The following is a 22,265-nucleotide window of genomic DNA, read 5'->3' as shown; positions in this document are numbered from 1 at the left end:
TCCTCGGCACCCTTTCTATAGTATCCACATCTTTCCTGCACTGAGGCGACCAGAATTGAGCACAGTACTCCAAGTGGGGTCTGACCATGGTCCTATATAGCTGCAACATTATCTCTCGGCTATTAAACAATTGATTGATGAAGGCCAATGCACCGTTTGCTTTCTTAACCACAGAGACAACCTGGGCGGCAGCTTTAAGTGGCATATGGACTCGGGCCACAAGATCCCTCTGATCCTCCACACTGCCAGGAGTCTGACCATTAACTTTAAGGTATGAGACGTGAATTAGCTAAGATAGACTGGCAAATGATACTTAAAGGGTTGACGGTGGATATGCAATAGCAAGCATTTAACGATCGCATGGATGAACTACAACAATTGTTCATCCCAGTTTGGCAAAAGAATAAATCAGGGAAGGTAGTGCACCCGTGGTTGACAAGGGAAAATAGGGATAGTATAAATTCCAAACAAGAAACATACAAATTAGCCAGAAAAATCGGGACACCTGACGACTGGGAGAAATTCAGAGTCCAGCAGAGGAGAACAAAGGGCTTAATTAGGAAAGGGAAAAAAAAGATTATGAGAGAAAACTGGCAGGGAACATAAAAAATAGACTGTAAAAACTATTATAGATATGTGAAAAGAAAAAAAAAAGATTGGTTAAGACAAATGTAGGCCCCTTACAGTCAGAAACAGGTTAACTGATCATGGGTTCAAGGACATGGCAAACCAATTGAATAAGTACTTTGGTTCTGTATTCACTAAGGAGTACATAAATACATAAATAATCTTCCGGAAATAGTAGGGGACCAATTGTCTAGTGAGATGGAGGAACTGAGGGAAATACATGTTAGTAGGGAAGTGGTGTTAGGTAAATTGAAGGGATTAAAGACAGATAAATCCCCATGGCCAGATGGTCTGCATCCCAGAGTGCTTAAGGAAGTAGCCCAAGAAATAGTGGGTGCATTAGTGATAATTTTTCAAAACTCTTTAGATTCTGGACGTGTTCCTGTTGATTGGAGGGTGGCTAATGTAACCCCGCTTTTTAAAAAAAAGAGGGAGAGAGAAACTGGGGAATTATAGACTGGTTAGCCTAACATCGGTGGTGGGGAAAATGCTAGAATCGGTTATCAAAGATGTGATAACAGCACACTTGGAAAGCGATGAAATCATCTAACAAAGTCAGCATGGATTTGTGAAAGGAAAATCATGTCTGACGAATCTCATAGAATTTTTTGAGGATGTAACTAGTAGAGTGGATAGGGGAGAACCACAGGATGTGGTATATTTGAAATTTAAAAGGTTTTTGACAAGGTTCCACACAGGAGATTAGTGGGCAAACTTAAAGCACACGGTATTGGGGGTAAGGTATCGGTGTGGGTGGAGAACTGGCTGGCAGACAGGAAGCAAAGAGTGGGAATTAACCGGACCTTTTCATAATGGCAGGCAGTGACTAGTGGGGTACCGGAAGGCTCAGTGCAGGGACCCCAGTTGTTTACAATATATATTAATGACAGACGAAGGAATTAAATGCAGCAACTCTACGTTTGTGAATGACACGAATCTGGGAGGCAGTGTTAGCTGTGAGGAGGATGTTAAGAGGATGCGAGGTGACTTGGATAGGTTGGGTGAGTGGGCAAATTCGTGGCCGATGCAATTTAATGTGCCAATATGCGAGGTTATCCGCTTTGGTGGCAAAAACAGGAAAACAGATTATTACCTGAATGGTGGCCGATTAGGTAAAGGAGAGGTGCAACGAGACCTGGGTGTCATTGTACACCAGTCATTGAAAGTGGGCATGCAGGTACAGCAAGCGGTGAAAAATACGAATGGTATGCTGGCATTCATAGCAAGAGGATTCGAGTACTGGTACGGGGAGGTACTACTGCAGTTGTAGAAGACCTTGGTGAGACCACACCTGGAGTATTGTGTGCACTTCTGGTCCCCTAATCTGAGGAAAGACATCCTTGCCATAGAGTGAGTACAAAGAAGGTTCACCAGATTGATTCCGGGGATGGCAGGACTTTCATATGATGAAAGGCTGGGCCGACTAGGCTTATACTCGCTGGAATATTGAAAATTGAGGAGGGATCTTATTTAACGTATAAGTCCCTAAAGGAATTGGACAGGCTAGATGCAGGAAGACTGTTCCCTATGTTGGGGATGTCCAGAATGAGGGGTCACAGTTTAAGGATAAAGGGGAAGCCTTTTAGGACCGATATGACGAAAAACATCTTCACAAAGAGAGTGGCGAATCTGTGTAATTCTCTGTCACAGGAAACAGTTGAGGCCAGTTCATTGGCTATATTTAAGAGGGAGTTAGATATGGCCCTTGTGGCTAAAGGGATCGGGGTTATGGAGAGAAAGCAGGGACAGGGTTCTGAGTTGGATGATCAGCCATGATCATACTGAATGGCGGTGCAGGCTCGAAGGGCCAAATGGCCTACCCCTGCACCTATTTTCTATGTTTCTTTGTTTCTATTAATGCTATATTCTACCACCATATTTGACCTACCAAAATAAACCACCTCACACTTATCTGGTTGAACTCTATCCGCCACTTTTGAGCGCAGTTTTGCATCCTATCAATGTACCACTGTAAGTTCTGACAGCCCTCCACACTACCCAGAACACACTCGAACTTTGTTTCACCAGCAGATTTAATAACCCACCCCTGCACTTCCTCATCCATGCCATTTATAAAAATCACGAAGAATAGAGGTCCCAGTACAGATCCTTGAGGCACACTACTGGTTACCGACCTCCATGCTGAATATGACCTGACTATAACCACCAAGGCAGTTCTGGATCGACGAAGCAATGTACTCTTGGACCCCATGCCTCTTTCCTTTCTCAATAAGCCTTGCATGGTGTAACGTGTCAAATGCCTTGCTGAAATCCATATGCACTATATTAACGGCTTCATCTTCATCAATGCGTTTGTCACATCCTCAAAATATCAGTCAGGCTCGTAAGGCATGATCTGCCTTTGACAAAGCTATGCTGACTATTCCTAATTATATAATGCCTGTCTAAATGCTTATAAACCCTGCCTCTCAGGATCTTATCCGTCAACTTACCAAGCACTGAAGTAAGAGTCACTGGTCTATAATTTTCTGGGCCATTTCTTGAATAAGAGAAGAACATATGCGGAAACCTCCAACCCTACGGACGCTCTCCCGTCATCATTCATAATGCAAAGATCATCGCCAGAGGCTCAGCAAATTCCTCCCTCGCTTCCCAGAGTATCTTGGGATACATCCCTTCCAGACTTATCTAACTTGATGCTTTCCAAAAGCTCTAGCACATCCCCTTCCTTAGTACCTGCATACTGTAGCTTCTGAGTCTGCTGTGAGGTATCCCAACAATCGGGGGGCTCCATTTCCATTGTGAATACTAAAGCAAGGTGTTCATTAAGTACCTCTGATATCTCCTCCAGTTCCATACACACTTTTCCACTGTCACGCTTGATTGGTCCTATTATCTGACATCTTATCCTCTTGCTCTTCACATACTTGTAATATTCCAAAGGATTTCCTTAACCCTGTCTGCCAAGGCATTGTCATGGCACCTTCTGGCTCTCCTTATTTCATTCTTTAAATCCTTCCTGCTAGCCTTACAATTTTCTAGATCTGCATCAATATCTAGTTTTTTGAACCTTTCGTAGGCTTTTCTTTTCTTCTTCTCTAGATTTTCATCAGCCTTTATACACCATGGTTCCTGCGCCCTCCCAACCTTCCGCTGTCCCTGGTGTCCTGAAGGAGGTTCACGGCCCCAAAGTGTACACAGTTTACTCTTTTCATTAGGTGCTGCCTGACCTGAAGAGTTCCTCCAACATTTTGTGTGTGTTTCTTCAGCTAAATAAAGTTCTTAACAAAATTAATTGCTTATGTTTATATCGAGCTCATCAACATATCTTTGGTAATATGAATGCTCGTCCTAGTGCTGAAGAGTACGGCGAACACAGTTTCTATGTATTATCCTTGAGACGGATTATTTCAGGACGTTCGGAGAAAAACCCTTACCATTTCCGACTATGTTCTCTGCGGGGCTTTGCATCTCCTCTCCTCGTGTTGACGATGGTTGTACTTTATCAGATTTATTAGCGATGTCTTTTTCACTTTCGGTAGCAGTCTGTTGCTCAGTCCATGGCTGTGATTTGGGCTGGTCTTGATCAGCATCCAGCTTTTGCTTGAAGCAAATAGCAGATTGACTGCCGTCTGCTTGGTGGTGTTCATTTTTATTTAATGCCTCATGGATAATTTCTTGAGGTGAGCCAGCGTATTCTTTAAACTCTGGAGAGGACATTGCAATTTTAGGTTAGTTATGGTTCAAGAACGTTGTTCACTCGTCTCGTGGGGCATGCTCCCCAATCCAGGCAGCATCCTTCTAAATATCTTCTGCACCCTTTCTATGGTTTCCACATCTTTCTTGTAGTGAGGCGAACAGAATTGAGCACAGTACTCCAAGTGGAATCTGACCAGGTTCCGCTATAGCTGCAGCATTACCTCCCGGCTCTTAAACTCAATACCATGTTTGAAAAGGGCAATGCTTCGTATGCCTGCTTAGCGACAGTCAACCTGCACGGCAGCTTTGAGTCTCCTATGGACTCGGACCCAAAGATCACTCAGATCCTGCTCACTGACAAGAGTCTTACCATTAATGCAATCTGCTGCCATCTTATTAGGCATACCAAAATAAACCACCTCACACTTAACAGTGTTGACCTGCATCTACCACTACTCAGCCCAGTTTTGCATCCTATCAATGTACCGCTGTAACCTACGACAGCTATTCATACTATCTACAACACCCCCAGCCTTTGTGTCATCAGCAAGTTTACTAACTCCTCCCTCCACTTCCACATTCAGATCATTGATAAAAATCAGAAAGTGTAGGGGTCCCGAACAGATCCCTGAGCACCCCACTGGTCACCGAACCCCATGCAGAATATGACCCGTCTACAACCACTCTTTTCCTTCTGAGGGCAAAGGCAGTTCTACATCCGCAAAACAACGTCCCCTTGTATCCCATGCCTTCTTACATTCGCAATAAGCCTGGCATGGGGTACCTTATCATGTGCCTTGCTGAAATCCATACATATTTATTCTTCTTCTCTACATTCATCAGTGTGTCCAGTCATAACCTCAGAAAATTCAATCAGGCTCGTAAGGCACGAACTGCCTTTGACAAAGACATGCTGACTAATCCTGATCATATAATGCCTCTCCAAATGTTTATAAATCCTGCCTCTCAAGATATTCTCCATCAACTTACCAACTACTGAATAAGACTCATTGGTTTCTAAATTCGTGGGCTATATCTACCCCTTTCTTGAATAATGGAGCAACATATCCGCAAACCTCTAATCCTCTGGAACCTCTCCCATCCTCATTGATGATGCCAAGATCATCAGCAGGGGCTCAGCAATCTCTTTCCCCACTTCCCCACAGTAGCTGGGGTACATTCTCTCTGTTCCCGGTGACATATAGAACGTGACGCTTTTCAACATCTACAGTGCATGCACGTCCTTAATATCTACATGCTCAAGCTTTTTAGTCCGCTGTAAGTTATACCTGCAATCCCCAAGAACCTTTTCCTCAGTGAAAACTGAGGCAAACTCTTTATTATGTATCTCTGCTATCTCCTCCGGTTCCATAAACACTTTTCCACTGTCACACCTGATTGCTACTTTTCTCTCGCGTTGTATCCACTTGCTCTTCACATGCTACTAAATGCCTTTGGGTTTCCCTAATCCTGTCTGACAAGGTATTCTCATGGCCCCTTCTGGCTCTCCTAATTTCATTTCTCAGATCCCTCCTGCTTGCCTTATAATTTCCTAGATCTCTATCATTATCTAGTTCTTTGAACCTTTCCTATGCTTTTCTTTCCTTCTTCTCTAGGCTTTCAACAGCCTTTGCCCAGAATGGTTCCTGTACCCTTCCAACTTTTCCCTGCCCCTGGTCTCCTGAAGGAGTAGACGGTTTACTCTTTTTATTAGGTGCTGCCTGGTCTGCAGAGTTCCTCCAGCATTGTGTGTGTGTTTCTTTGGCTAAGTATATTTAAAATATACGAAATGGTAAATTGCTTATGTTTTTTTAGAGCTCACCAATACATCTGCAGTAAAATGAAAGCCTGTCCTAGCGCTGCAGAGCACAGCGAACACGTTTCTATGCATCATCGCTAATGCGCATTATCTTTGCAGCATATTGTAACAGAAACTCTTACCACTTCCGACTATGCTTTCTTTGGGGCTTTGCATCTCGGTTCCTGGTGTTGACGATGATTGAACTATATCAGATTTATTGGCGATGTCTTTTTCACTTTCTGTAGCAGGCTGATGCTCAGTCCATGGCTGTGATTTGGGCTGGTCTTGATCAGCATCCAGCTTTTGCTTGGAATCATTATCAGATTGACTGCGGTCTTCCTCGTGTTGTTCATTACCTTTTGAATCTTCATGGATAGTTTCTTGACACGAACCAGCATATTCTTTAAACTCTGCAGGGGAAATTAGTGTTTCAGGTGAGTTATTGTTGAAGAATGTTGTTCACTCGTCCCTGTGGTTGCGAGATTGAAGACAATTTTCAGTTTGAATTATATGAAAAAAAATTCACGAGAATTACTGAATCAACACGGTTGCAATCGAGGCCACATGACACACGTCCACTCTGCATAAAATATTAACCTAAACAGAATCGTCGTGTTTTTTTCTCCACATTTTATATCTACTATATTCCCACCTACTATAAGCACGAATTTCAATATATATCACCCAATAGGCCGTCCGTTATTTTTTTTTTCCTTTTGTGCACACTCTCGTTAAAATGCGAACCGTGGGCGTTCTCTAATGTTACATCAGTGCTTCAATTCCAATGACAGCACCACGTGGAAATTAAAACTTATCGGTAAATCAATGATGTGATATAATGCGCAATAGTCACTAAAGCAGGATTCTTACAATTATGGTTCCACCTGCAAGCACACATTTCTGCCTGTAGCCAAGGAAAGAGTGTTTTGTTTTCAGAATGGCTATATATTTCATGTCTTTATGTTTTGCTGATATATAATCTGAGTTTTTCGCTAGTTTTGTTTACCCGTTTTGATGCTTTTTTTTTGTAACGCTTTAGAGTTTGATTTACTTTGTTCCGCGGCTGTTGTGGGAAGACAAATGTCAGGGTTTACTACACAGATATTTTGACACTAAATGCACTTTGAATTCCGAAAACTACATTGTGATTACCCTCGTACTCCACCTGTTACTCATTTTTATGCACACATTCTTTCTCTCACTCTCCTTTTTCTCCCTCTGTCCCTCTGAATATACCTCTTGCCCATCCTCTGGGTCCCCCCCCCACTTGTCTTTCTTCCCGGACCTCCTGCCCCATGATCCTCTCGTATCCCCTTTTGCCTATCACCTGTACAATTCTCGGCTCTATCCCTCCCCCTCCTGTCTTCTCCTATCATTTTGGATCTCCCCCTCCCCCTCCAGCTTTCAAATCCCTTACTCACTCTTCCTTCAGTTGGTCCTGACGAAGGGTCTCGGCCTGAAACTTCGACTGCGCCTCTTCCTATAGATGCTGCTTGGCCTGCTGCGTTCACCAGCAACTTTCATGTGTGTTGCTTGTGATTACTTGTTTATTTTGAACGCAGCGAATTGTCTACTGTGAGATTTCAGTCATTTCCAGAGCAATACGGTACGAACGATAAAGTTCTGTGTTAATTAACCTTGGCAGACATTTCATTCACAGAAGGATATAACGAAACAACTCTCAACATTTTCTCTTGTCATTCTTTCCGAACCGTGTAACTCTGATTCTGGTAAAGTCACTGGCTGATTTTCATACAGGTTATTTGTTATGATATCTTCAAATTTTATGTCAAACCGTTGGTTAATTGCTGTGAGAAATGCAGCTTGAGTTTTGCTCTGCATCTCTCTCGGATTCACCGTGTAACAATTGCCATGACCCACTATCTTCGCGATCATCCGGTGGAATTTTATGGAATGTGTCAGCATTTTCATCTATTTCTGGAGGGAAAATTCTAATGATTATATTCACAAGGTAATGAAACATTTCGCTGAAGTCTGGGTTGCCAGTTAGAAGAGAATTTTTAAAAATTCATCAAATCAAATACAACAGACGTTAATCCTTCTGTATCAACTTCGAAGCATACAAAATTCTGCTTACATAGAACTATCGACACATAGAAGAACCTACAGCACTAGACACACTCTTCGGTCGACAATGCTGTGCCGAACATGTAATTACTTTAGAAATCACGTGCGGTTATCCATAGCCCTCTATTTTTCTAAGCTCCTCGTACCGATCCGCAAGCCTCTTAAAAAAAAATATATGTATATTCTATTCGCCTCCACCACCGTCGCTGTCAGAAAATGTCGTGCACTCACCACTCTATTTGGAATAAGTTACCCCTGACATCCCCTCTGTACCTACTTCCAAGCACCTTAAAGCAGTGTTTTCTCGTGTTATCCATTTCATGCCTGGGAAAACGACTCTATATATCCAAACGATCAATGCCTCTCATCATCTTATACACCTCTATCAAGTCACCTCTCATCCTCCATCGCTCCAAGGAGAAGAGACTAAGTTCACGCAACCTATTCCCGTAGGGCATGCTCCGCAGTCTAGGCAACACCTTTGTAAATTTTCTCTGCATCCTCTATGGTTTCTACATCCTTCCTGTAGTGGGGTGAACAGAACTGAACACTGCACTCAAGTGGAATCCCATATTTGTGCTATCTGGCTGCAACATTGCCTTTCGGCTCTTAAGTTCAATCCCTTGATAGATGATAGAGTACAGTACTCCAAGTGGGGTCTATCTAGGGTCCTATATAGTTGCAACTTTACCTCTTGGCTCTTAAACTCAATCCCACGATTGATGAATGCACCACATGCGTGCTGAACCACAGAGTCAACCTGTGTAGCAGCTTTGTGTGTCCTAAGGACTCAGACCGCATGATCCCGCTGACCCTTCACACTGCCAAGAGTCTTACCATTAATGCTATACTCCTCCATCATATTTGACCTGCCAAATTGAGCCACCTCACACTTATCTGGGTTGAACTCCAACTGCCACTTCTCAGCCCACTATTGCATCATATCAATGCACCGCTGTAACCTCTGAGAGCCCAGCACACTACAGCAATACCCCAACCTTTGTGTCGTCATCAAATTTACTATCACACCTCTCCACTTCCTCATCCAGATTATTTATAAAAAATCACGAAGAGTAGCGGTCCCAGAACAGATCCCTGAGGCACACCTATGATCACCGACCTCTACGCAGGTTATGACCTGTCTTTAGCTACTCTTTGTTATCTTAGTGCTAGACACTGCAACAAAGCAATGTTCCCTTGTATCCCATGCCTCTTTACTTTCTCAATACTTGTAGAATGCCTTTGGGTTTATTTAATCCTGCCTGACAAGACCTTCTCATGGCCACTGCTGGCTCTCCTAATTTTGTTCTTCATCTCCGCGCTAGCCTTATAACTTTTTTCATCTACATCAGTATCTAGTTGTTTGAACGTTTCGTAAGCTTTTCTGTTCTTCTTCACCAGAGTTTCAACAGCCTTTGTAGTCCATGACCTGTACCGTACCATCCTTTCCCTGTCCCTTGTGTCCGAAGGAGGGGTCGGCCCGAAAAATAGACAGCTGCCTGATATTTTAAGTCAGGGGTTACTATCTTAGGGACCACTGATCTTTCCCTAGTCCATGGATAGATCTGATGGTCCCCGTGATCTAGGATATGGACGAAAATACATCATTATGTTCAATAAAATTAACTGAAAGTGAGTATTTCCTTCAAATATTTTGTCTTTTAATATACATTTTTTTACAACTGCATTTCACTTTATTTGGTTGATTTTGGGATCCAATGCATTCAATTTATTATTATATGTTTAAATACAATATTTTGAGATATAACGAATACCAAAGGCGTCCGTTACCATAAAAAAAATAAGAGCACTAGCTTAATTTTCTAAACTTTATATGGTAGCTGAGTACTAGCAGCTAAACCGCAGTTGATGCTACTTAATGTGACTCCCTGATTATGATTTCTTATACTATGCTGTGAGCTATTTTATATCAGTAGTTTTCTGTAAAAGCAATGTGCCATGTTGGAAACTGTGTTTTGGCTTCGACTAAGGTAAGGACACATGCTGTCCATATAGGAATGTGAGTAAGCCGGTCAAGATTTTGTGATTTGGGAGAAGTTTCGAGAGGGCTGTGAGGAAGAGTTTTACGAAAGACAGTAGTCTTTTTCTCTGCCTTTTGGTGGGAGATGCGATAAAGAGAAGATCGAGAAATTCAACAGGAAGACTCGAGCGCAAGCGGAGCTTTGCGAGACGAAGGAGCCCAAGAAGGGAAGCTCTACCGGTCAGCATGATAAGAATTCAGCACAGTGAGTTATTGTTATACACAGCTTCAGGACGAGACGAACATGACTGGCCGTGTACGCATTTAGATTTATTTAACGGTTATGGTGTCTTTCATTTACTCCTTTCTTTTCTTTATTTAATTTATCTTTATAACTTTTTCATGCAGCTGAAATTAAGAAACAAACTTTACAATTTTATGGATTACATGATCTGTCATTTCTTTCCCGTGGATAATTGTGCATGGACAATATTTACAGATGATTCACTTAAATCGATGTTTCTTAAGTCGGAACGTCACGACGCTCCTGATTTGTTGACCGTCAAATCATACCGACCTGGATATATTTAGTTATGAAATGTGGCCTTCGCACCATTGCGTCACGCAGCTGTTAGCAGATGTCTAATGAGCTGAATGTGTATATGAGCCCTCCCTCACTCTCGGTATATCCATGACTGTGGCATAATCCGTAGCATTAAACTGCTAATTAAATTTGCTGATGACACTACACCGATTGGCCGAATCACAAATAGCAATGAGGCAGCCGACAGAGAAAAACTCATCGCCCCGATACAGTGGTGTCAAGAAAACAACTTTTCCCTCAATGTCGCCAAAATAAAGGAGTTGGTTTTGGACTGCAGGAGGAATGGAGTCAGACTCATCGCTAACTGACATGAACCGATCTGGGGTTGAGAGGGTGAAGAGCCTTAGGTTCTTGGGCACAAACATCACCGAGGATGTCACGCGGTCTGTACAAATCGGCTGTGTGTTGAAAAAGGCACAACGGTGACTGTTGCAGATCAGACGGTTGAAGAAGTTTGGTACGTGCCACCAAATGCAATGAACATCCTCACTTGCTGCATCACTGCCTGGTATGGAAACTGTACTACCCTAAATCGCAGCAGTTTGCAGGATGTCGTGCCGCCTGCACAGCGCATATGTGGATGTGAGCTTCCCTTTATTCAGGACATTGACAAAGACAGGTGTGAAAAACGGAGCGACGGAATTTTCTCCACCGTGTGGAATTAAAACGTGTCAGTAAATCAGCGATGTGATCTAATGCACAATATTCGATTCGAGTACAGGGGCAGGGAGGTACAACTGCAGTTGTACAAGGCCTTGGTGAGACCACACCTGGAGTATTGTGTGCAGTTTTGGTCCCCTAATCTGAGGAAAGACATCTTTGCCATACAGGGAGTACAAAGAAGGTTCACCAGATTGATTCCTGGGATGGCAGGTCTTTCATATGAAGAAAGACTGGATGAACTGGGCTTGTACTCGTTGGAATTTAGAAGATTGAGGGGGGATCTGATTGAAACGTATAAGATCCTAAAGGGATTGGACAGGCTAGATGCGGGAAGATTGTTCCCGATGTTGGGGAGGTCCAGAACGAGGGGTCACAGTTTGAGGATAGAGGGGAAGCCTTTTAGGACCGAGATTAGGAAAAACTTCTTCACACAGAGAGTGGTGAATCTGTGGAATTCTCTGCCACAGCAAACTGTTGAGGCCAGTTCATTGGCTATGTTTAAGAGGGAGTTAGATATGGCCCTTGTGGCTACAGGGGTCAGGGGGTATGGAGGGAAGGCTGGGTTCTGAGTTGGATGATCAGCCATGATCATAATAAATGGCGGTGCAGGCTCGAAGGGGCGAATGGCCTACTCATGCACCTATTTTCTATGTTTCTATGTTTATGTTTTATATTCTAAGATTTTCGCTAGTTCCTGGGGCCCCCCCCCCCCCCCCAGTTTTCACGCGATTAGCTTTTTTTTTAATTTTACGCATTGTGGGTTTGGTTTACTTTGTTTCGTGGCTGCTGTGGGAAGACAAATCTTGTTTTTTTTATATAGTACATACGCAGTTGGATAGTAAATGTACTTTGAATTTCAAAAATTATATTGTGAATACTTGTTTATTTTGAGCACAGAAATATGTCTTTTGTGAGCTCTGAGTCATTTCCAGAGTTTTTAGATGTGAACGATAAAGCTCTCTATTAACTAAGCTTGGTAGAATTTTATTTAACAGGAGGATATACGAAACAAGCCTCACCATTTTATCTTGGCATTTTTTCCTAACCTTGAAACTGTCGCAAGGGGGCGTTTAAGGAGCGGACCCGAATGGAAGACATCGGCACTGAAGTACTAGGAACAGGATGAAGTTCATCAAGAAAACAAGGGGGCTCAGGAAGAAACGGCGCTGGTCATGGACACAGGCCCTGAACGAGACAAGGATACGGAGCCTGTACTGGGTCTAAGACTACGAAAGCGAGACCAGGACAACGAACTTGGAACTAGGAGCTTCGTGCTTAACAGTTGGAGAGTTGTTCCTTTCATGAAATTCTAAACACTTTTTTCTCCAAGCATTCCTTTACTCATTGCGGTCGAAAAGTTCAATTTTAACTTCATCAGTCCGCAGGACTTGTTTCCAAAAATGCATCAGGCTTCTTTAAATTTTCCTTTGCAAACTTCTGATGCTGAATTTTGTGGTGAGGACGCAGGAAAAGTTTTCTCCTGATGTCTCTTTCATTTAGGTCATATTTATGCAGATGTCGCTGCACAGTAGAACAGTGCACCATCACTCCAGAGTCTGCTAAATCTTCCTGAAGGTCTTTTGAAATCAAACAGGGGTTTCGATTTGCCTTCCTAGCAATGCTACGAGCAGTTCTCTCGGAAAGTTTTCTTGGTCTTCAAATCTTCAACTTGACCTCCACCACTTTTATTGGAACCATAGAACCATAAGAGGCTACAACACAGAAAACAGGGCATTCGACCCTTCTGGTCTACGCCGAAACTTTATTCCGCTAGTCCCATTGACCGGCACCCAGTCCATAATTCTCCAGACCGCTCCCATCCATGAACTTATCCAATTTATTCTTACAACTTAAGAGTGAGCCCGCATTTACCATGTCAGATGGCAGCTCTTTACACACTCCCACCACTTTCTGAGTGAAGAAGTTCCTTTTAATGTTCCCCTTAAACCTTTCCCCTGTCATCCTAATGCCACGTCCTCTCGTATTTATCTCTCCTAATCTAATTCGGCCTACTCGCATTTACTCTGCCTATACCCCTCATAATTTTGTAAACCTCTATCAAATCCCACACCCCCATTCTTCTACGCTCCAAGGAATAAAGTCTTTACCTGTTCAATCTTTCCCTGTAACTCAGCTCCTGAGGACCCGGCACATCCTAGTAGATCTCTGCACTCTTTCAATCTTATTGATATCCTTCCTATAGTTAGGTGACCGGAACTGCACACAGTACTCCAAATTTGGCCTCACCAATGTCTTACATAACCTCATCACAGCATCCCAACTCTTATACTCAATACCTTGATTTATGAATGCCAGGATGCCAAACGCCTTCTTTACAACCCTGTGTCATACGAGGGGCGGCGCGTGACTGGAAGCGGACCCAGATGCAAGACATAGACACTGAAGTACTGGAAAAAGGACAAGGTTTATCAAGAAAGCAAGAGGAGTCAGGAAGAAACGACGTTGGACATGGACACAGGCCCTGGATGAAACAATGCCACTGGGCCTGGTCTAGAACTAGAACTAGGAAATCGGGAAAAGGACAAGGAACTTGGAACTAGGAGCCTGGGCTCGGAGCCAGACACTGTACAGCGACGAGAAACCTGGGTCTTGACTCGGGTTCGGATCCCGGATCTAGGCGAGGACAGACGTGGCTACAGGACTGTACGTGTCTAGAGGACTGAACATGGAACTCCTGCACAGGACGAGGCACATGGACAGGACGAGAACATAAACTCTTGACTTGGACAGGACGAGGATCTTGGATTAGGATTAGGTAAAACGAGGTTCTAAGAATTCGCGTGGACGAGAGACTCCTAGACTGACGACAGAACTCCTGGACTGGACGAGAGAACTCCAGCACAGGACGAAGGAACTCCATCACAGGACGGGGAACTCCAGCACAGGACGAGGGATCTCCAGTAAAAGACGAGCAATCTCCAGAACCGGGCTGGGCGAGGTACTCTCCATTGGGCGAGATAGCTCTGTGCTGGGCGAGGTTCTCCTGGGCTGCGCGAACTCCGGTACAAGGCATGGTTCTTGCAGGAGGTTTAGCTCGGTTCTTGGACTCGGCTTGATTAGGTTCCTGGTACGGAGCCGAGACCCGTCTAGGACGCTGGGCCGGGACCCTTCTAGGACGCAGAGCCGGGGCGCTATCAGGGACGCAGGGCCGGGACCCTTCTAGGACGCAGAGCCGGGGCGCTATCAGGGACGCAGGGCCGGGACCCTTTCTTGAACGCAGGGTCGGGACCGTTTCTTGGACTCAGTGCCGTGATGACTGCAGAGGATCTTTGCCGAAGTGACTGCCGAGGAGACTGTTGAGGAAACCGCCGAGGAAACTGTCAGGATTTAAGAAGGGGGAGGGCAAGGGAACGGTCCAGCAGGAAATCCTTGGTTTGCAGAGGTAGTTCTGTACCTGCCAAAAACGAGAATCAGGTGCCTCAATTAAGGCACCCAATGGAACAAGGGAAAAGAAGAAAACACGGAATAGCATCGATGAACCGGACCGTAAACCGGAATGCAGAAACTCTGATTCTGGTAAAGTCACTGGTTGATCGTCTGACAGTTTATTTGTTACGACATCTTCGAATTCGCTGTCAGGCTGTTAGCTAGTTGCTGGAAGAAATTCAGCTTGACTTTCATCAGCGCTCTACTTTTGCTCTGAATTCCTCATGGTATCACTGCGGTCACCTGGCCTGGTTGCACTTCTTCCCAATCATTAGATGGAATTTTATGGACTGTGTCAAAGTTTTCATAAATTTCTGGAGGGGAATTGTTTACGATTATTCACATAATATAATGAAGCATATCGCTGGAATCTGATTGCCAGTTGGAAGAAAAATTCTAAATTAATAAAATCAACTTCCAACATAAGTTTATAGTCTGCAAAGAAATACTTCATATCTACTTTGAAGCATACCAAATTTTGCTTCCATAGAACCATAGCAACGTAGGAAACCTAAATTACAATACTGGTCCTTCGGCCCACAATGCTGTGCCGAACTTACCCAGGGTGGCCCATATCAATCTATTTTCCCAAGGCCCAAGTACCGATCAAGGAGGCTTTCAGAAGACGCTATTGTATTCGCCTCCACCAGAGTCACCGGCATCCCCTTCCACTCACGCACGAATATGTGTGTCTGAATCCTACCCCTGGCATCTCCTCTTTATTTGGTCTGGCCTTAAAGCTGTACCCTCTAGTTTTAGCCATTTCATCCCTGATCGGTGCCTCTCATTGTCTTATACACCTCTATGAGATTACCACTCATTCTCCTTTGCTGCAAGGAAAAAAGGCTAAGTTCACGCCACCTAAGTTCATAGGGCATGATCCCAAATCGAGGTACCATCCTTGTAAAACCTCTCTGCCCCCTTTCTATAATTTTCACATCCTTCCTGTGGTGAGGTGACCAGAACTGTGTACAGAACTCCAGAGTGGGGTCTGACCAGAGTCTTTCAGAGATATAGCATTACCGTTCGGCTTTTGAACTCACTGCCACTGTTGATGAAGACCAATACACCGTATGCCTTCTTAACCACATAGTCAACCTGCGCAGCAACTTTGAATGTCCTACGGACTCGGAACAAATGATCCCTCTGACCCACCACACTGCTAAGAGTCTTAACATACTACTATATTCTGCCATCATATTTTACCACCTTACACGTGTTGATTTGAACTACTTCGGCCACTTTTAAACCGAGGTTTGCATCCTATTGATATCCCGTTATAACCAATGACAACCCTCCACGCTATCCACAACACTCCCAACCTTTGTGTCATCAGCAAATTTACTATCCCGTCCCTCCACTTCCTCATCCAGGTCATTTGTAAAAATTACGAAGTGATGTGGTCCCAGAACAGATCGCTGAGGCTCATCACTTGTCATCGGCCTCCATGCCGAATCTGAGCCATCGACAAACATTCTTTGCTTTCTGTGGGAGAGCCAGCTCTGGATCCATAAAGCAATGTCCCCTGGATCCCATGCTTCCTTACATTCTCAATAAACCTTGCATGGGGTACCTTATCAAATGACTTGCTGAAATACATATACACTGCATCTACTGCTCTACCTCCATCAGTGTGTTTAGTCACATCCTCAAAATATTCAATCAGGCTCGTAAGGCTCGACCTGCTTTTGAAGTATCCTAAACATATTACATTTGTAGGTTTCTCCAAATGTTCATAAATCCTTCCTCTTCTCCATTGGTCTATAAGTTCCTGGGCTATCTCTACTCCATTTCCTGAAAAAGGGAATAACATCAGCAACTCTCCAACCCTGCGGAACCTCTTCCGTTATCGTTGAAGATAGAAGTACCATTGCCAGCAGCTCAACAGTCACTTCTCTCGCCTCAAAAGTTCCCTCGAATATGTGGAGTCCGTTTCCAGTGACCTATCCAACTTGATGCTTACCAAATATTTGAACACATCTTCGATATTAATGTCTACATGCTCAAGCTTTTCAGTCCGCTGGAAGTCATCCCTATAATCGCCAGGTACCTTTTACGTAGTGAACTCTGAAGCAAAGTATTCCTGAAGTACCTCCTCCGGTTTCAAACACACTTATCCGCTGTCACACTTGATTGGTCCTATTCTCTCACAGCTATTCCTCTTGCTCTTCACATATGTATAGACTTCCATGGCGTTTGTTCTCAGTCCTGCTCGCCAAGAATTTCTCAGGGCTCTTCTAATTTCATTCTTATTCTCATTCCTGTTCGCCTTTGATTTTCTAGATCTCTATCGTTATCTAGTTTTTTTTTAACCTTTCGTAAACATTTCTTTTATTCTTCACCAGGCTTTCAACAGCCCTTTTTCATCAGCGTTCCAGTACCCTACCATCCTTTCCTTGTCTTATTGGAACATACCATGCAGAAACTCACGCAAATATACCATGAAGATTTACCACATTTCTCCGTATATTTCCCTGAGAATATCTACACCCAGGTTTGGCTTGACGGTTCCAGCCTAAAATCATCATATTTCCACTTGTCGAATTAAACGTTTTGCCGAATTCTCTGCTTATATCCTTCTCCAGTGCTTGGTAAAGGAGATAGAAAGGATAATTGCATTCAACTGCTGCTGCTAAGTTAACAATTTTCAGCTCACAGGCCGTTGATAATAAACCTGACTGTGATTCTGATTATGATTCTAATCACCATCTCCAAAATGCTCTCCCACTGAGAGACCTGTCATATGATCTGGTTCATTGCCCAATACTAGATCAAGTACAGCCTCTCATCTCGTGGGCTCCAGGTAGAGCACGACCTGGAGCCAACTGTGGTACGGGGCTTGTGTTGCAGATGCTCCCCGAGCACGGAAACCCAGCCATAGCCGCCTACTGTGATGTCTGCAGAGATCATGACGTGAGTACATTGAGAGCTATTTCTCCTCCAGTGTCACAAGCCTCTTTCCACCCATAAAAACGTCTTTCCATACCCCGCACATACTTGCCCACCCTACTCCATCTCATTTCCGTACTTATGCTGCGTTAGAATGCTTAAATTGCCTTTCGTTAGGCAGCGGCTATTGTTGCGACGATACTGACTTGCAGCTCAGACAACTGAGAGCTATATCGTAACTCTAAAAATTGGTCGACCAGCACAGCCCTGCCAAGCTGCCGGTCGCGAATAAATGACAAGACTAGGCAATTTGTCGGGATCAAACTCTTTAGTTTCAATTTTTTAATCCGTTATATATCCAGCAGGTATCGAACCAGTATTCCACAGCTTGAAGATGTTTGGTCCTTCGGACACCGGCTAGCCGAACTATTCTGCAGGTTCACATTGCTCATTCGACAAACATATCGGACATCAAATCTGCCTGCTTGCTGACCCACTGTGGAGATTCTGATCCGAGGGTAATCGCACAAATGTTGGAAACTACCTTTCAGATGCATACTCTTATCTGGTTACTATATCATTCTTGTTAACTAACCTACGAGAGAACTCGGCATCTAGTTAAGCCTTATACATGTCCGTTATAACACGAACATAAACACGATGTCGTTATATCTTCAATTCGAGCACACCCACCAAGGAGAGCTTTACAATCTGTTCAGAAGTGCGCTGTACTGTTTGTAATGCACCAACAGAATTTTCGTTCTCTCGCGAGATTTGGAATGGTGTCCCGAGGGAGGGTCACGGTTTACTGCGTTCCGTTTTGATTCTCCAGCATCTTGTGTGTTGCTCTTCTGGTATTTTTTTTAACATAATTAGAATAAATATATTGATTTAGAGCTCATCAATATATTTGTAGAGATACAGTAGCTATTCCCAGCTCTGCAGAGAACAGTTAACACATTTGCCTACGTATTATTTCCACTACGCATGTTTTTGGCAGCAGATTGTAACAATACACCTTACCATTTCCACTTCTGCTCACTTCAGGGCTTTTCATCTCCGTTTCTGATATTAAGGATGGTTGAATTGCATCAGCTTTATTGGCGGTAGCTCTTTCACATTCTGTAGCACGGTCAGTGGCCGAGATTTGGCCCTCGTCTTCATCAGCATCCAGCTTCGGCTTGGAATCATTATCAGATTGACCTTGGACCTTCTGGTATTGCTCATTTTCTTCTGATGTTTTCAGGGTAATTTCTTGAAGTGAGCCAGCGTATTCTTTAAAAGATAGAGATGAAATTAGAATTTCATGTCAGTTATTTTGGCCGAATGCTGTTCACTCGTCTCTGCGGCTGCGAGATTCAGCAGAATCTTCAGATCGAAATGTATGAAACAAACATTGACTGAAATTAGAAAAACACGAGCAAGTCTGCAGATGCTGGAAATTCAAACAACACCCACAAAAAGCTCGTGTAACGCTGCAGACCAGGCAGCATCTATAGGAAGAGGGACAGTCGTTGTTTCAGGTCGAGACCCCTCGACAGGACAAACTGAAAGAGGAGAAAGTCGAGGATTTGAAAGTGGGAAGGGAAGTGGGATATCCGAAATGTTAGGAGAAGACAGGAGCTGGTGGGATGGAGCCAAGAACTTGAAAGTTGATTGGCAAATGGGATACAAGGCTGGAGAAGGGAGAGGATTATTGGACGGGAGGCCTAGGGATAAATAAACAGAATGCGAACTCCACGGACTGGGCAATGGCAATGTTTCCAGCACTGTATGGAAGCCTTCGGGCGACCGAACAGGCTCTCCATGACTAAGGACGACTTGGACGGGTGGGGTGTATTCAATCAGGAGAGAACCCAGGATGACAAGAGTTAGACTACTGTGTTTTCGTTGCTTGGTCCATGCATGGCTGGCTCTTTCTGGTCAACTCCAGTGTGAGTAACCTCGTTTCATGGTTCTTAGGTCTGTCAGTTCTAACTCTAGCATCGCTCTTCGATTCTCTCCAAACCCACAACTCCGGGTAAGGACTCTCCTGGATACCGATTCCACGCTTACTACGGCAATAACCCCTCCCGACCCTGACTCCGCGCCCGTGTTCTGCAGTTGGGTTCATCCGCCGCCACGCTCGTGTAACAGGATGATATTTTTATAAGAGACATGGTGGGCAGAGTAATAGTTCAGTTAGCTGGGAGAGTCCGGAGGCTTATAGAAGATGTAAGTAGATAGGCTGTCTCCAGAGATAGAGACAGAAAGATCAAGAAAGGGGAGGGAGGTGTCGGAAATGGACCAGGTAAACTTGAGGGCAAAGTTAATGAAGTCAACTAGTACTTAATCGACACGGTCACACCCACCGGCTTATTGCACACATTATTTTCATTTCACTAAGAGGAAATGCAAAGTGCCACAGCAGCATGTCCCAAATATTTTAGCTCGCGGTTCCCTATCCTAAGAACCACTGACCATACTGGATTTCATGTATAGACGCAATGGTGTCCGTAATCTTGGATTTGGTAAAATACATTTTTTTTCACTGACATCAAATAAGGCGCAGCTAAGTAATTATGGCACCTAAGGGCGTCTCCTTTGCTTGAATCGTAGGAAACAGTTCTATTTCCATTTTTAATATGTCATTTTTTCCCTTTCAGGGTTCTTATGAAGACCCTGACCTGGAGTTACACGCTGACTACGGTTCTTTGCGGGAATGGGACCCGCTCTAGGCCTCAACGATCGGCCGTTATTGGACACGCTAAGGTTTGCCCTAAGATTACGTACTTTTAACATTATAAACCAGCGAGTTGATTGTTATGTCTCCCTGCTCGTTTGAAAATGGAGTCACTTCTTTCTCCATGATTAGGAGAGCGATAGAGCCTGCACATTTGGAATTATCGTGTGCACAATGAGGTCTTTGGGGTAGCTGCAAGACTGTGTCTTTGCCATTGCTTTGCTCACGCTTGAGTGCTGGTCGTGGGTGCGCTTTATATTTGGCGGTGGGGGAGGGGGACGTTGCTCGCTGCCGCTTACGCGAGTGAATAAGGGTAGCTGAGGGTAACGAGCTTTGGGGTCCTGATATTTATCTGTCGCTCATTCTAGGGGTACTCCTCTGTTTTCGTGGTTGGTTCCGAAGAAAAAGCATTTCACGATGTACATTTTATGCATTTCTCTGACAGTACATGCAGCTTTGAAATCTTTGAAATCTTCGAAATGGAAAATTTTACTCATATCTTCGTACTCTCATGTGTATTTTTACGTCTGCATTTCAGTATCAAAGATTGTGCATAATCTGTTCTGCAGGTTCACATTACGCATGCGTCAAAAATATTGGGCTTCCACTCTGCCAGCTGGATGACTGACCGTGCAGAATCAGATCTAATAAAATGGGACATATGTTGGACAATTACTTGAGACATCCACACTTATGTCTAACACATATATCTTCCTCATTTTGGAACCTACATGAGAACATCACCCGGGATCTTGTTTATCGTTTGGGGATGCAATAAGACAGTGTACGATTCGAACTGGTGTCCCAAAGGAGTGCCTGGGCCAGAAAAGTAGACAGCTTGCTCTTTTACTGACTGCAGAGTTCCTCTAGCAATTTTGTGTGTGTTGCTTCACAACATGATAAATTGCTTATGATTATTTAGAGCTCATCAATATATCTCCAGTATTATAACCGCTAGTCTTGGCGTTCCAGAGCACGATTAACACATTTTCAATGTATCATCCTTCGTACGCATCATTATTATGATTAGTATTTCTTTGCAGTATATTGTAACAAAACCGCTTACCGTTTCCAACACTGTTCTCTCCAGGACTTTGCATCTCCTTTCCTGGTGTTGACAGTGTTTGAACTTCAACAACTTTATTGGCGATGGCTTCTTCGTATTCGGTAGCAGGCTGTTGCCCAGTCCATGACTGAGAAATGGGTGGCCCTGATCAGCATCCACCTTCTGATTGGAATTATTATCAGATCGAATGCGCCCTTCCTGATGTTGATCATTTTCTTTCCATATTTCCTGGCTATTTTCTGGAGGCGAGCCATCGTATTCTTTACACTCTGTAGGGGAAATTAGAATTTCAGGTCAGTTACGGTGGAAGAGTGCTGTTCACTCGTCTCTGTCACTGCGACAAAGAAAATAATATCCGTTTGAAATGTATGAGCAATATTCACCAAAGTTACTTAATCAACTTGGCTACACCCACTGGCACATGACAGCCATTGTTTTCATTTCACTTAGAACAACTACAAAATGCTAGGGCAGCATCGTTCCTAAATTGTTGGTCAGTGGTACCTGTCCTAAGGACCACAAACTCTTCGCGAGTACATGGATATATTGGATAGTCTCCGTGATCTTGGATGCGGGGAAAATACATCACTATGTTCAGTGACATGAACTGAAATTGAGATTTGCCTTCAAAGAATTTGAATTTTAATTTACATTTTTGCAAATGTATTTCAGTTTAATCGGTATATTTTGGGATCCTATGTATTCATTTTTTTAAAA

General features: G+C 43.7%; 1 protein-coding gene across 7 annotated transcripts in view; it reads right to left on the bottom strand.

The window, feature by feature from the left end:
- Positions 1–4,155: 4,155 nt before the first annotated feature.
- Positions 4,156–22,265, bottom strand: part of LOC134339998 (myb-like protein X) — a 57,260-nt gene continuing 39,150 nt past the window's right edge. For 6 of the 7 annotated variants that reach the window (XM_063036853.1, XM_063036855.1, XM_063036857.1 and 3 more), the window contains 3 exons: positions 21,549–21,817; positions 6,229–6,498; positions 4,156–4,295 (listed from right to left, as the gene is read on the bottom strand). In XM_063036853.1, the coding sequence (XP_062892923.1) occupies positions 6,292–6,498; positions 21,549–21,817 (476 nt within the window). In that variant the 3' untranslated portion in view covers positions 4,156–4,295; positions 6,229–6,291. Of the gene's footprint in view, positions 4,296–6,228; positions 6,499–18,865; positions 19,036–21,548; positions 21,818–22,265 lie in introns of those variants that run through there. The other variant, XM_063036856.1, reaches the window with a different exon arrangement.

The sequence above is a fragment of the Mobula hypostoma genome, chromosome 31 (assembly GCF_963921235.1).
Source record: "Mobula hypostoma chromosome 31, sMobHyp1.1, whole genome shotgun sequence".
Taxonomy (NCBI): domain Eukaryota; kingdom Metazoa; phylum Chordata; class Chondrichthyes; order Myliobatiformes; family Myliobatidae; genus Mobula; species Mobula hypostoma.
The sequence above is the reverse complement of the archived record's forward strand: the minus strand, read 5'-3'. Positions and strand labels throughout refer to the sequence as shown.